The sequence below is a fragment of the Sapajus apella genome, unplaced genomic scaffold (assembly GCF_009761245.1).
Source record: "Sapajus apella isolate SASKATOON/1434 unplaced genomic scaffold, GSC_monkey_1.0 scaffold47, whole genome shotgun sequence".
In the NCBI taxonomy this organism is placed as follows: domain Eukaryota; kingdom Metazoa; phylum Chordata; class Mammalia; order Primates; family Cebidae; genus Sapajus; species Sapajus apella.
This window is the reverse complement of record NW_022436987.1, coordinates 5,077,499-5,092,811: the sequence shown is the minus strand read 5'-3', so window position 1 is coordinate 5,092,811 and position 15,313 is coordinate 5,077,499. Positions and strand designations below refer to the sequence as shown.

The following is a 15,313-nucleotide window of genomic DNA, read 5'->3' as shown; positions in this document are numbered from 1 at the left end:
AAGCTCATATTCACAAAACTGGTAAAGAAGCCTACGTGTCCTGCTCTAAGCTCTCTTAGTTTCACCCTTTTGTGAAATAAAGAATAACACTGATGCAGAGCTTCATGTGTGCCAGGAACTGGCCTAATAGTCATGTGTATTTTCTCAATTAATCCTCATAGTAAACTTAGGTGCTGTTACTCATATTTTAGAGATAATGCAAGTGAGGCACAAAGGTTCGGTGGCCTGTACGAGGATCATCCACCTGCAAGGTGGCAGGGCCAAGTTTTGAAATCTGCCTGGTTGCTACAACATGAAAACATTTTCACCTAGTAAAAACCTATTACCATGGAAAAAAACTGATGAAGATGAAGAAAGCAGGAGTTAACACAGAATAACAGAGATACTATTTATTGAACAATTACTACATGCCAGGCCTTTGCCTCCATTATTCTGAATCCCCTAACAATCCTGAAAGGTATTATCCCTGCATTACAGATGAATCAATGAAAAACCAAAGGGTTTAAAAGTTTGTTGCACAGGTTATAACAGATTTTAACCCAGGTCTGTGTGACTCCAAAATGTTATCTTTCAATAATAGGATACGTATCTGGAAATACCCAGCTATGCAGTTGTTTAAATAAACTATAGCCAAAACCTGCATTAAAGTGTATATAGTGCCGTTCGATGCCAGCCCAGGACAGGACACATATCTAGTGGCTTGAACACTAATATTATGGTAACAAAGTAAAGTTACATGGCTGGTCAGTTACTACTACCTGTCAGCATCTGCTGTGATAAAACTAAAAGGAAATAAAGTAACAGACTATACCAACACCAATTTCTGAATTCCCTCTACAACTTCCAGCGGAGTGGTTGTTCAACTCAGCTCCAATACTCTAGGTGATGGGCTACTCACTGCCTCACAAATTGGGCCAGTTTATTTATGGGCAGCCTCAATCCTTATGAAGTTCTTCCTTATACTAAGATGAGCTCTCCCATCCACTACCCTAGTTCCACAAAGGAAGAATCTGCTCCCTCTTCCCTGTGATAGCCCTTCAGCAATTGGAAGGCAGCTTTGTTGCCTGCTGAGAACATCCTTCTCTAAGAAGACCACCTCGAGCCTTAACTATTGGGACCTAGCTTCCAGACTCAATATCCTTCTTTGGAGACACTGGGGTCTCCTTAGATGTCTTTTTTTTTTTTGAGACAGAGTCTTGCTCTGTTGCCCAGGCTGGAGTACAAGTGGCATGTTATCAGCTCACTGCAACATCCGCCTCCCAGGTTCAAGCAGTTCTCTGCCTCAGCCTCCCGAGTAGCTGGGATTACAGGTGGCCGCCAACAGGCCCAGCTAATTTTTTTGTATTTTTAGTAGAGATGGGGTTTCACCATCTTGGCCAAACTGGTCTTGAACTCCTGACCTCATGATCTACCTGCCTCAGCCTCCCAAAGTGCTGGGAATACAGGTGTGAGCCTCTGTGCTTGGCCTCCTTAGCTGTTTCTTGGAGTCTGATGTACACAACAGAACACAACACTACAGATGTGGTCTGACCAGTGCAGAGTTTATTCAGTTGATGTATATTTATTATGTGCCTTCTACATGCTTTTCTAGGCACTGGGGATATAAGAGTGAATGAGACTGAATGGGCCTGTTTTTTCATTCTAGTGGTAAAAGTATGGAGGGAGAATGGACATTTGCAGGTGCTTAGGCTGCCCAGCCTCTGAACTCCCTCATGTGTCTAGGGGAACTGTCACAGTAGGAGTCTTGATGGAAGGTAGGGCTCATCTCCCACAATAGAATCCACAGGCCAGACACCTGCCCTCCCACCTCTTTGCAGCCAGGGTATGGTGGAGGCACAAGCTGGGCTTGGCTAAGCAGATGTTCCTTCTGGAACTTTGAAGCAACGGGCACAAAGCAGCAGAGCCAGTAGAGAATTCATCCTGCTGGTGGCAGTAACATCCAATGTTGAGTGACAGCAGGAGTGATGGTACTGCTGACAGCTGGTACCAACATGGGCACCAGTAGTATCCTCACTGGACTCTTCCCATGGCCTGGCCTGGGCTGTAGCTGGGGCTGCTTATCCCCCCGTGGTTCCTGCCTGTGTTCACGGCCTGGTCACCTGCCTTTCTGTGGAAATGGCAAACTATTTAAGAAACTTTCAACATATTATTTTATTGCTTTAGCGAATACAGGTTGGTTTCTGTGGTTTGCAAACAAGACTCCTGACTAGACTTTAGTGCCTCACTCTTCTTCTGTGTATCAGCTTCCTCATTTATCAAAAAAGGAACAGAAACTACACCTACCATCAAAGGTTTACTAGTGTATTAAATGTGATAATGCACATCAGGTATCCTACTACCCAGCAAGTACTAGTAGATAGCAGCTCATATTACAGAGGGACAATTGTCTCATTTACTCTGGACACTTCAGATTCATTAAGGCTACCTAACAGTGTATAGGGTTTGGCAAACACATTTGAGGGAAATGAAACTGTAGAACTTTTCAAATGAATTTCTATAAAGCCAAGTCTCCTGGATCCTGTAGTTGTTCTTTTGATACGTTACATTATCTTCTTGGTCTAAAATCACCATTCTAGCCCGTCAACATCTTTTTTTGAATGCTTATTTTTACATTCTACACATTCTATCTCTTGCCCATCTGCAAATGAGATAAAGGAGCAGAAAGCAACAGACTCTGAGTGACTCCCAAATGCTAGGCATTACTCTAAAACATTGTGCATGCCTCATCTCATTTCATCTTCACAACAATCCTATAAAGCTGGCAATTCTCTAAAGTTACATGGCTAAGCGTACCAGAACTGGGAATCAAACCATGGCCTTACTCCAGAACCTAGTCCCTAACCTTCAAATATATGAAAAGTATTATATCACATGGAAGAGAGACTGCTGTTTCATGTGGCCCCACTGGGTAGAACTTGGATCCATTCATTCATTCAAAAAATATTCCTGTGTGCCAGGTACTAGTTGCTGGGAATACAGATATGACTAAGGTATACTCCTGGGCCTTACAGATCCAAAGGTATAATAGGACAGATTATGGCTGAGCCTCAAGAACTTTCTAATAACTTGACTTTTCTTCTTTTTCTTTTTCTTTTTTGAAACGGGTCTTGCTCTGTCGCCCAGGATGGAGTGTACTGGCGCAACCTCACCTCACTGCAACCTCCGCCTCTTGGGTTCAAGTGATTCTTGCGCCTCAGCCTACCGAGTAGCTGGGATTATAGGTGTGTGCCACCACACCCAGCTAATTTTTGTATTTTTAGTAGAGAAAGGTTTTGCCATGTTGGCCAGGCTGGTCTCAAACTCCGAGCCTCAAGGGATCGGCCCATCTCAGCCTCCCAAAGTGCTGGGATTACAGGCGTAAGCCATCATGTCTGGCCAATAACTTGAGTTTCCTAAATATTAAATGAACAGTTTTCTTCTGAGTTATCATTCAGAAGAGGCTAGATCACCTTCAGGATTACAGATTTAAAAAATAAACTTCATAGCACAAAGGGTGACTATAGTCAATCATAATTTAATTATACATTTAAAAATAACTAAGAGTGTAATAGACTGTAAGACTAAGGATAAATGCTTGAGGTGATGGATACCCCATTTACCCTAATGTGATTATTACATACTATATGCCTGTATCAAAATATATCATGTACCCCACAAATATGAACACCTACTAGGTATCCACAAAAATTAAAAGTTAAAAAAACAACTTCAGTTGTAATTTTAACAATTACAATATCTAGATGTTCCAAACTAAAGTTCTTGTCTTTTATTTAAACAATTTACTACAGGGCCGGGCGCAGTGGCTCACGCCTATAATCCCAGTACTTTGGAAGGCTGAGGCAGGCGGATCGTGAGGTCAAGAGATCGAGACCATCCTGGTCAACATAGTGAAACCCCGTCTCTACTAAATATAAAAATTTGCTGGGCATTGTGGCACGTGTCTGTAGTCCCAGCTACTCGGGAGGCTGAGACAAGAGAATTGCTTGAACCCAGGAGACAGAGGTTGCAGTGAGCCAAGACTGCGCCACTGCACTCCAGCCCGGCGTCTGGCGAAAGAACCAGACTCTGTCTTTAAAAAACAAAAAACAAAAAACAATTTACTACAAAAAGTTTCTCTGGGTAAACTTAAGACACTGACAGAGAAAAAACTATCCATTAGAAGAATAATGAGATTCCAGATATTCCATGAATGATTAGCTATTGCTTTAAGCAATGAGTGAGAAGAGTTAACTAAGCAGCCTTTTACACAGGCCCTTGGTGTTAAGATTATGTTCATTTTATTAGTGCCAATGTTTCTAACTCAACTCCATGATGACTTTGTTTTTTCTATCCAGAAAGGCCTATCCTGAGGAGCAAAGAACAAACCCTCTCTGCCAATCTGACAGAATTTTCCTCTAAATCAGACACAGCGTTCCGTGACTTCAGGAAAGAGAAACACACTTCACTTAAAAATGACCACTAGGCTGGGTGTAATGGCTCACATCTATAATCCCGGCACTTTGGGAAGCCAAGGCAGGTGGATCATGAGGTCAGGAGATCGAGACCATCCTGGCCCACGTGGTGAAACTGCGTCTCTACCAAAATATAAAAAATTAGTTGGGCGTGGTGGCGCGTGCCTGTAGTCTCATCTACACAGGAGGCTGAGGCAGGGGAATTGCTTGAACCTGGGAGGTGGAGGTTGCAGTGGGCCAAGATAGGGCCACTGTACTCCAGCCTGGGAACAGAGCAAGACTCCATCTCAAAAAAAAAAAAAAAAAAAAAGAGACCACTAGAGGAAGCAAATTTGTCCATTTCAAGTTCCAAAAACTAAGTAACAAAAATATTTTAAAATAATATTCCTAAAATGGTCTTTGCACATCAAGAAAAAGTCAAACTTGTGTGTAGTGCTTTCAGCATATTAGATCAGAGCTGTATGCAGAAGTTACAGCTGTATTCAAAAGGTTGAAGCCATTTTGCTATTGCTTAAATCACAGTGTGCAAAATAATTAGGTGGAGTTTTTTGTTGTCGTTGTTGTTTGAGATAGGGTCTCTCTGTGTCCCCCAGGCTGTAGTGAGAACACAGCTCAATGAAGCCTCAACCTCCTGGGCTCAAGCGATCTTCTTGCCTCAGCCTCCCAAGTAGCTTTTTTTTTTTTTTTTTTCCGGATGAGGTTTCATCATGTTGCCCAGGCTGGACATAAACTGCTGGGTTCAAGTGATTCTCCTGCCCCAGCCTTCCGAAGTGCTGGGATTACAGGCATAAGCCACCACACCCAGCCTAGGCAGAGCTTTTTAAATAACAACACTCATGTCTGGCTCCTATCCATATATATTTTGAGTCAGTAAATCTAGAGTGAGGCCCTACATGTGTATTTTTCAGAAGCTTTGTAAGGTGATTTTTATATATAACTGGTTAAAAAACCACTGGCTTGTTATCCAAAATTATCCATTATTCAAAATATCACTCATTCTATAAACACTCAATAACTAAGACTAGTATTTCTAGAGTTACCTGGTTCCCTCTGTGATCTAATCTCTGCTATGTCATAATCAACCTCCCACAAAACTGCCGTAACATACAGCTTATCTCACTGTGAATTATCTGCACAAGAACGATCTATAAACTCTCAACACAGCTCAAATTATGAGGTGGCTCAAAAAATGTTGAATGTCATGTAAAATGTCACTCTGGATGTCACACGACACTCAAACATTCCCATAGAGTGAATTGTCTGCTAAAATCACCACCCAATGTCACTGGAAGGGAGTTCTGAGAGCCTGGTCAACCCCACAGTGCAGTGAATATGTACCTGTGAGGCCTATAAATGCCATGCAATATGCTACATGCCCAATTTTCTGTTTAGAAAATGATTTTTCCTTAAAAAAAAGTTAAATTTAAAATCTAAGTTTCCAAAACAATTTGTTTTTCAAGCCACTTTTGGCAAAATATACAACTAAAGAAGACTTCTTCTTTCTCTTCCTATCTAAAGATTAAAGAAACATTTTTAATCTTTTGCTGCTCCACATGTAAAATGGCAGCCATGGAAAATCTACCCCAGCTCATCTCATAAATGCTCCCCAAAACAGGGGTAGTAAATACTTTTTGGTGTTGTCTCCCATCCCAGACATCTTAAGATGTAGAAACTAACAGAGAATAGGCTCAATTTTTCCCTTTGGGAGTCTTCATTTTATTTTGTCCTTCCTGCTGCTATGAAGGCCCAAAATTGATAATTTTCATCTGAGAACATGACTATCATAAATAGTAAACCTGACGTTAAAAGCTCTAAGGGAAAAAAAAATCTAGGTTTCAAATACTTTTAAAATTAGGATTTCAAGTAGCAATTACTGAAGGAATGTTACCAATCCTGAATGACCAAATACTGCATATTTCCTCCTTATTCCCCAAAACCTGACTGCAAATTAGGCCTGAACAGGACCCTGCCTGCATACCAACAGCCCTCTCTGGTCTGGAACATATTAAAGAACCCAAGCTCTCATCAGAGCTAATTCTGGGTTTGTGGATATTCTTGAATATGACTAAGGGTACCCCATCAAACATACCTACCAGACTGCTCTAAAATAGGCCCTTATTTATCCTCAGAAGCAAGGGTTTCCCAGTGCCCCAGAATGAAAAGAAACACCCCAGCCAGTAAAGTCTCCATGGTCTCTCTAATCTGGACAACTCGAGCCCAGTCACAGCCAGAGCTGAGACACTTCTCCCTCTCCACCAGAGTGTTAGTCATTCCAAGAAACTGTATTAGCCCAGGCAAAGTACATAAAGGCAAAGTCTGCAAACCAATCTGGCACCTGGCCTGAAGCTTCCGCACCGTCTCTTCATCTTGCCGGGCCTGTCTCTCATCCTCAAGAGCCTCTTGCAGCCTTAGGTACATGTCTTCCAGCTCCCGTACTCGCTGTAAATACTGTTCCAGTTCAGAGGACTTTTGGGCAACCTGTTCTTCCATCTGCTGTCTGATCTGATGGTATAAAATGGTCATGTTTAAATGCAGGTTGACATCTCTCTCAGGGAAAGCCTCCCCCTCCACCTGAGGGATTTGCCCACAGCCACAGCCTCAGCCTTTCAGGGTGGCAGGACTCTGTCCTTCAATCCTTGAGCTTAAAGATGGAGGCAACGAGGTTACCACACCCAATCCCAATAGTGAAAAAGTCTGGGAAGAACAAATTATAACCCAAATTATGTTCTGCTCTGCTGTATTTTCCATCCCTTCCACTCCACATTTTAAGACTCAAGGCAAGAAAAAAATGTTTCCCTGTATAATTTATCTCTAAATACCTTTCTGTCTTAAAGTCACAATTTTTTTTACCTATAGAGTCTTCTCTAAAAGGAATGAACCTTCTCCCAGTCAGAGCAGTGGAGTGTTACACTAAAGTGGAAGAAAAGGTCAGCCAGCATGGGATTCCTCCCGCACTACCCTGGCTGCCTCCACTCCCTGGGGCATCTCCAGCCAGGGGAATTCAAGCATTTGAGTTAGTCCTTATAAGTTAATGGTTTTTCCCTTCTAGATTACAGTTTTGAATCCCTGCCTTAAAAATTAAAAAACAAGAACATCCTAAATATAACAAACACATCAGCCTATATCTCTGCAGTTGATAAAATATTTTCACTTGCATTAGCTCGCTTTGTCCTCCTAAGAGTCATGAGAGATCATGTGATAATCCTGCACTTAAAGAAGAGAAAGCCAGTGTTCAGTAAGAAGGACCAGAAAGGAAACAAGACCAAAACTTCTGGCTGTTTCTCTACATGACATCTACCTTCCTCTTTTCTCTCAAACCACAAACACAACTCTTTCAACTCTAAGTAACAAAAAGTGGCTAAAAGAAATGTCACATACATCTATTTAGGTACTGGGCTCAGCACTCTCCCACAGAGTATCACTCATTGTGAGAAGACCTGTGTTCCAGCTAACCAGCTAACTCCCAGGGATTCTTCCCACACTTCCCTGGCTGCCTCCACTCCCTGGGACACCTCCAGCCCTAGGGGAACTCAAGCAACATGATTAATCAGAGCTGCCAAGAAACACATACATACAAAATTAGGTAAATGAAAGACTATCAATAAGCCTGAACAACATTTTGCAAAGAAAGTTTTAGTATAGTCATTGAATTAAATTCACCTACAATTGCATTCATGAGATTTGAGAGCTATTTCTTGAGCTCTTTCTATACAGCTTTGTCATCTTATACATTATTCCTTGTAACTTTTACCAGAACTACCAGCAACCTGTATCTTGGGACTCTTGGGCATGGGAACCTCTAAGATGAATCAGAGCTGCCAAGAGCAACAAATCAGAATCTAGATGTTCTCACAATTTCAGGATCTCATCCCTGCCATCCTTGCTTACTACAGAGGAGAAATGCCATGGAACCTATGCTTTTTCCGTAACTATTTATTTTCCAAATCATAACTCTTTGGAGAATGAAAAGGAATGTTATAATAATTATATCAGAATGGCAGGGACTTTCCCAGGCAAACCAGAATATATAGTCACTCTAACCAAGCATTTATCACATCATTACTTTTTTTTTTTTTTGGAGAGAGGGCCTTGCTCTCTCACCCAGGCTGGAGTGCGGTAGCATAATCACAGCTCACTGTAGCCTCGAACTCCTGGACTGGCTCAAGCAATCCTCCTACCTCAGCCTCCTGAGTAGCTGGAACTACGGGCATAAACCAACAGGCCTGGATAATTCCTTTTTTTTTTTTTGTAGATATTGCCCAGGCTAGCCTTGAACTCCTGGGCTCGAGCAATACTCAGGCCTTGGCCTCCCAAAGTGCTGGGATTACAGGAATGGGCCACCATGCCTGGCTCCATAAATATCCACTTAGGAGTCTTGAAAATAAGGTTTATATTTTTTACCAGTACATCTTTGGCACAGTGCCTGGCACATAGAAGGTGCTCAATAAACAGGTAACGAATGAATAAACAAACACACAACTTCCCCTACAGCTCAATCAAGTCAGTAACAGAGCCAAGCCGATGACATGGCTTCACTCTAACCTCCAGCCCTTTCTCCTTCCCACTGACCCAGGCTGATCTACTGTAGCTGCTTTCTCCAGCCACATGATACTCACAAGCTTCTCTCTTTCCAGCTCTGTGCTGAACCTGGCCTGAAGTTCCACTTGGGTCTGAAGGCGTTTCTTTTCCTCTTCTGCTGCACGAGATGCTGCTTCCTCCAGTTTCTAGCCAATCAAAAACCCATCCACAGAACAGCAGATGTTAGAGTCGAAGTACATAGAGAGAAAGATAGTCACACTTAAGCATGGGAAAAGCCAAATGTTCTTAATATCAATAAAGATAATAGAATAAAAACTTGTAGCTCCATTAGAATTCCAGTCCAACAATCTGCTGAGTCAACATACAAAATAAGGTAGATAAATGAAAGACAATTGATAAGTCTGAACAACATTTTGCAAAGAAAGTTTTAGTATAGTCGTTGAATTAAAATTCACTTGCAATTGCATTCATGAGATTTGAGAGCTATTTCTTGAGCTCTTTCTGTACAGCTTTGTCATCTTAAACATTATTCCTTGTAACTTTTACCAGAACTCAATTTCTAGAAGGATGGCATGAGAAGATCCGCAGACCCTTTCCCCAACAAAACAACCATAACTGGTGAAAACTATTGTTAAAAAACAAAACCTTTAAAAGTCTCTAGAAATTATTCTAAGGACATTCTAAAATGGAGAACATTTATCTAAGAAAATCTACCAACTCTCAGTAAGAACAATGAAGGTCTGTGGCATATGATGCACTCCTCCCCCTCCCCCACAGTATCAGTGAGAAGGAAGCTCTACTCCTGGCAGATGGAACCCAAAACAAGGGTTCCCCTCCCCTCAGCTCACAGTCAAGGGCTATGATATATCACTGCCAGGGGCACGCTGCCAGAATTTCTCTTTGTCTCCAGCTGCATGTTGCAGAAACTCTATTCCAGCCAAGAGTGGCTGAGAGGTTTGGGGCTCCCTTTCTCCACCAGCCCCCATTCACAAGGAGGAAGTTTGACCCCAGGTATGACAGGCTGAGAATACAGGGTCTGAGCACTCTTGTCCCAGTCACTTGTGGGGCAGAAGTTCCACACAAGGAGAGGCAAGTGGCAAGGGCTACCACCTCCATCTAGTGATATTCGCATAAAGCAGGATTATCATTCCAAGAGAAGCCAACTACTGTCTCCACCCCCAGCTCCAGAACACTGCACAAAGGTTTTGCCCAGGGATAAAAGCAAGCTCTCTGATGTTCTCCCCAGAAGGGCCGACTTTATTTGAAAGTGGAAGGCAGTACAAGCCTAAGGGGACTCTAAAAATCTATGGAAATTTTGATGGCAAGGAATTAAGAGGAGGCCAGTAGCTTCATGAGAACAACACACTAACCTACAGACCAGCTTTAAGTGCTGTTGGTTGGTTGGTTGGTTAGTTGGTTGACTGATATGAGGTCTTGCTATGTTGTCCAGGCTGGCCTCAAATTCCTGGCATCAAGTGATCCTCCCACCCTGTCCTCCCAAAGCACTGGGATTAACAGGCATGAGCCACTGCTCTTGCCAGACCAGTCAAATGTCTGACAGAGAGAATCAGAGAAAGACATAGCTAAGAAGAGGTCTCATGTAGTAAGAAAAAGTCTCAAAGACTGACTTTGAAGACCAAATGCAGGTCTGAATTTAAATAGTCTCAGACTGTGAGGCAATTCAGATTCCAGGGCATTGTGGAAAGCAACAGAACAAAATTAGTGAACTCTAACAGCTGTTGGTGTGATGCCAACAGAGGTGGAAAGCTTAAATAAGGGATCACAGAAAGACACTCAAAGAGAGCCCTGCAAAAATCAGGGTCTTCGCAGGATGACTGTGTTCCTGTCCAAGCCTGTGCCTCTGAGGAGCAACAGTCAGGAGCTTCACACTGTGAGGAAAAGAAACTTCACTGAAATAGTCCAGCTAGGTCACTAAACAAATAAAGGACCAAACAATAACAGGCCCCTGGGGAAAGGGGTAGAATCCGTATCCAGAGTTGCTACTGCACATTATATAAAATGTCTCGTTTTCTTTTTTTTTTTTTTGAGACAGAGTCTCACTCTGTCGCCCAGGCTGGAGTGCAGTGGCATGATCTTGGCTCACTGCAACCTCCGCCTCCCAGGTTCAAGCAATTCTCCTGCCTCAGCCTCCTAAGTAGCTGGGACTACAGGTGCACACCACCACGCCTGGCTAATTTTTTGTATTTTTAGTAGAGATGGGGTTTCACCATATTGGCCAGGCTGGTCTCAAACTCCTGACCTCATGATCCACCCACCTCGGCCTCCCAAAGTGCTGGGATTCCAGATATGAGCCACCGTACCGGCCCTAAAATGTCTAGTTTTCTATAAAAAATTATGAGACATGCAAAGAAAGAGGAAAGTATGGCTCACATACAGTAAAAAAGCAGGCAATAGAAACTGTCTTTGAAGACACACAGATGGTGGATTTAGCACGTGAAGACTTCAAAGCAGTTATTATAAATACTGTATGCTCAAATAACTAAAAGGAACCATACTTAGAGAAGTAATGAAAGGAATGAGAACATCCCATCAAATAGAGAATAATAAAGAGATAATAAATTACAGAAAGAATCAAATGGAAATTCTGAAGTAAAAAGTGCCATAAATGAAATGAAAAATTCACTACAGGGACTCAGCAGTATATTTGAGCTGCAAGAAAAATATATTGAAGATAGATCTATAGAAATTATGCAATTGGAAAACAGAGACAAAGAAGAAGAAAAACGAATACAGCCTTAGAGAAATGTGGGACACCATTATGTATACCAAGAAAAGGTAGAAAAAATATTTAAAGAAATAATGGCTAAAAACTTATTCAGCTTTAGGGAAAACACTATACATATTTAAGTTCAATATACTCTAAATAGGATAAACACAAAGAGATCTACAACCACATACACCACAGTAAAACTGTTAAAAGACAAAGACCAAAAAATAATCTTAAAGCAAAAAAAAAAAGAAAAATGATTTACCACACACAAAGGAACTCCTGCAAGCTTGACAGCTAACTTCTCATCAGAAAGTTCTGACTAGTTCTGACCAAAATATTATAAATAGAAGTATAGTGTGACATTTCTGGGATGGAGCACTACATGGCTAAACCCTGGAACACTTTTTCTTCTGGCCGGTAAACAGCAACACTCAAGATGGTGGCTGGTCCATCAGCCTGGATTTCATAATTACAGGTGTACACACTTTGACCCAGCTTTCCCACCTCTGAGAATTCATTCCTCAGAGACATCAGAACATGTATGAGCACATATGCGATGACACAGGTACAAGATAATTCCCTACAGCATTACCAATTAAAACAACCCAAATGTTCACTAACCCGGTATGATTAAGTAAATAATGACACAGCTGTATAAAAGAATACCCTACAGCCATAAAAAAGAATGAAGAAACTCTCTTTATTCTAATATAGAAAGATCTTAAAAATATATTAAGTGAAACAAACTAGAGGCAGAACAGTAACACTGATATATACTTTTTTGTTTAAAAAATGGGAAAAGAATGGCCGGGTGCGGTGGCTCACGCCTGTAATCCCAGCATTTTGGGAGGCTGAGGTAGGCGGATCACAAGGTCAGGAGCTCAAGACCAGCCTGACCAACATGGTGAAACCCTGTCTGTACCAAAAAAAAAAAAAAAATTAGCTGGGTGTGGTGGTGTGCGCCTGTAATCCCAGCTACTCAGGAGGCTGAGGCAGGAGAATCATTTGAACCCAGAAGACAAAGGTTGCGGTGAGCTGAGATTGAGCCACTGCATTCCAGTCTGGGCGACACAGTCAGACTCCGTCTCAAATAAATAAATAAATAAGAAAAAATAAGAATGTATATTCGTATTTCCTTACCTTGGCAAGGGGTAGAAATTCGTAACTGTAAGACGGGGAGAAAATCTTTCACAGCTGCCTTTTTATATTTGTATATTTTTGAACCTACCCAAATGATCATATTTTTTAAAAGAAACAAAAGTAGAAATAAAAATTATTTGAGGAAACCCTTTAAATAAATCTATTAATTTATAAAAACTACCATGATTTCTTATTCCTTCTTCTAATTAAAATGAGGCCTGTAAAATTTTAAGAAACCCAGAGATATATAATCTAATTCCAGATGATTAAAAGATTCAGCTGAGCATGGTGCCTCATTCCTGTAATCCCAGCAATTTGGGAGGTTGAGGTGGGTTGATCACTTGAGCCCAGGAGTTCGAGACCAGCCTGGGCAACATGGCAAAACCCCATCTCTATAAAAAATACAAAAAATTAGCCAGGTATGGTGATGTGCACCTGTAGTCCCAGCTACTTGGGAGGCTGAGGCAAGATCTCTTGAGCCGGGGAATGAGCAGTCATTGAGCCACTGCACTTCAGCCTGAACAACAGAGCAAGACCCTGTCTCAAAATAAATAAATTTAGTTAAATATTCATCTAAGCTATGTTTTTCTAACACTGCCTCCATGAAAAAATCGGAGAATTTTGTTTACTGACAAGAAAATCAAAGATTATTAAGAAGTATAAGAATTTTTCAGCACTTATCCAAGAATCTTAAATCGGTCATTTAAATAATTCTATAAACCTAGTTAGTGGGAAAGCTGTCTACATAGGTCTACAGCTTGCTAACACCAGGCTTGCCTTCTTCACATTACTCAGAGCAGACACTACATGCTCCTGGGAGGCAGAGTTTAAAAGTTTAAAAGGGCAGCTGGGCACGGTGGCTCACACCTGTTTTCCCAGCACTTTGGGAGGCCCAGGCAGGTGGATCACCTGAGGTTGGGAGTTTGAGACCAGCCTGACCAACCTGGAGAAACCCCATCTCTACTAAAAACACAAAATTAGCCGGGCATGGTGCCACATGCCTGTAATGCCAGCTACTTGAGAGACTGATGCAGGAGAATCACTTGAACCCGGGAGGTGGAAGTTGTGGTGAGCCAAGATTGCGCCACTGTACTCCGGCCTGGGCAGCAAGAGCAAGACTCCATCTCAAAAAACAAAAAAAAAGTTCAAAAGGGCATTGATAGATGAATCTCAAATGTACAATGCTAAGTTAAATAATCCAGTCCACTCTTAAAATGTACATTCTGTATGATTTCATTTATATGACAATTTGGAAAAGGCAAAAATACAAGAACAGAGAATTGATCAGTGATTTCCAGAGGTTAGGGATGAGGGAATGATCTGAATAAAAAATACAAAATGAATATGAAATGCTCCAAAATCTGAAACTTTTTGAGCTCTGACATAATGCTCAAAGGAAATGCTCATTGAAGCATTTCAAATTTCAGATTTTTGGATTTGGGAGGCTGAGGCAAGAGGATCTCAGTTGGTAATTACAGTATATAATGTAGACATTCCAAAATCCAAAAAAATCCCAAATCTGGATAAGGGATACTCAACCTGTATTGGCAATAATCTGTCTTAACCCAGGAAGTAGTTTCATGGGTATTCACTGTATGATTGTTTGTGTGTGTGTGTGTGTGTGTGTGTGTGTGTGTGTGTGTGTGTGTATATATATATATGTATTTCATATTCTTCTCTGCAGGTATGAGCTATTTTATAATTTTAAAATTATAAAAAAGGACACCAAGCCCTGGCTTCCCGCCATGACCTCACAACACCCACTTTTGATGTGTGCACAGTGGAAGGAAGCAGGGGTAATCATATACGGCAGGTGCTCAGCATAACATTTAAAGGGAATTTTTACAGAAAATATATTGCAGCAGAAAGAGGTAAGATGCAAGAGTGTTTGGGGGTGGGGGGAGGGCAGTAAGAAATGAGGAGCTGCTTTTAGAAAATAAGTGCATGATAGTAATAACTGTTTCTAAGAGTATATATATGCTTACGTGGCTTCTAAGATTATAAAAGTATTCTTAAAAATCTTCCTGAGTCTACTCTACTCAGAGGAAGTTCAGCCCACAATATGGCATTTCTATGGGTAACCAAGGGAGAGGCCCACTAGGAATGTGGGGTCATAGATTATGAGCCACCTCCCTTTCCCAGGACAAAGTTTTTGCACAGAAGTGCATGAAAGAGTTCTTGGGCTAGTGGTTAGCAGGTGCTCAGTGATTCAAGGCAGACAGACTGAGCCCAAAAGTGTCTAAAATAAAGACCAGACCCACATACAGGGGACTCACTACCACCCTTGGGATCATGACATCGCCAAGGAACTGTTCCCAATGAACATCAACTATCTCATACAGCGTATGGTACTTGACCTCCTAGCCTTGAGGTGGAAGGAAAAGCTGACCCAGACTGTATCTTGAACTCCAAAGAGTAAGTAAAACTAACAATTTTAAAGTAAGGGTCTTCC

General features: G+C 41.6%; 1 protein-coding gene across 1 annotated transcript in view; it reads right to left on the bottom strand.

Annotated features, from left to right (window-relative positions):
* The window catches only part of SWAP70 (switching B cell complex subunit SWAP70), a 90,538-nt gene that overhangs the window by 4,866 nt on the left and 70,359 nt on the right, over window positions 1-15,313 (bottom strand). Inside the window, exons 8-9 of the mRNA XM_032240718.1 lie at window positions 9,068-9,175; window positions 6,787-6,953 (exon numbers count right to left, since the gene is read on the bottom strand). Coding sequence (XP_032096609.1) covers window positions 6,787-6,953; window positions 9,068-9,175 — 275 coding nt within the window. The remainder of the gene's footprint in view (window positions 1-6,786; window positions 6,954-9,067; window positions 9,176-15,313) is intronic.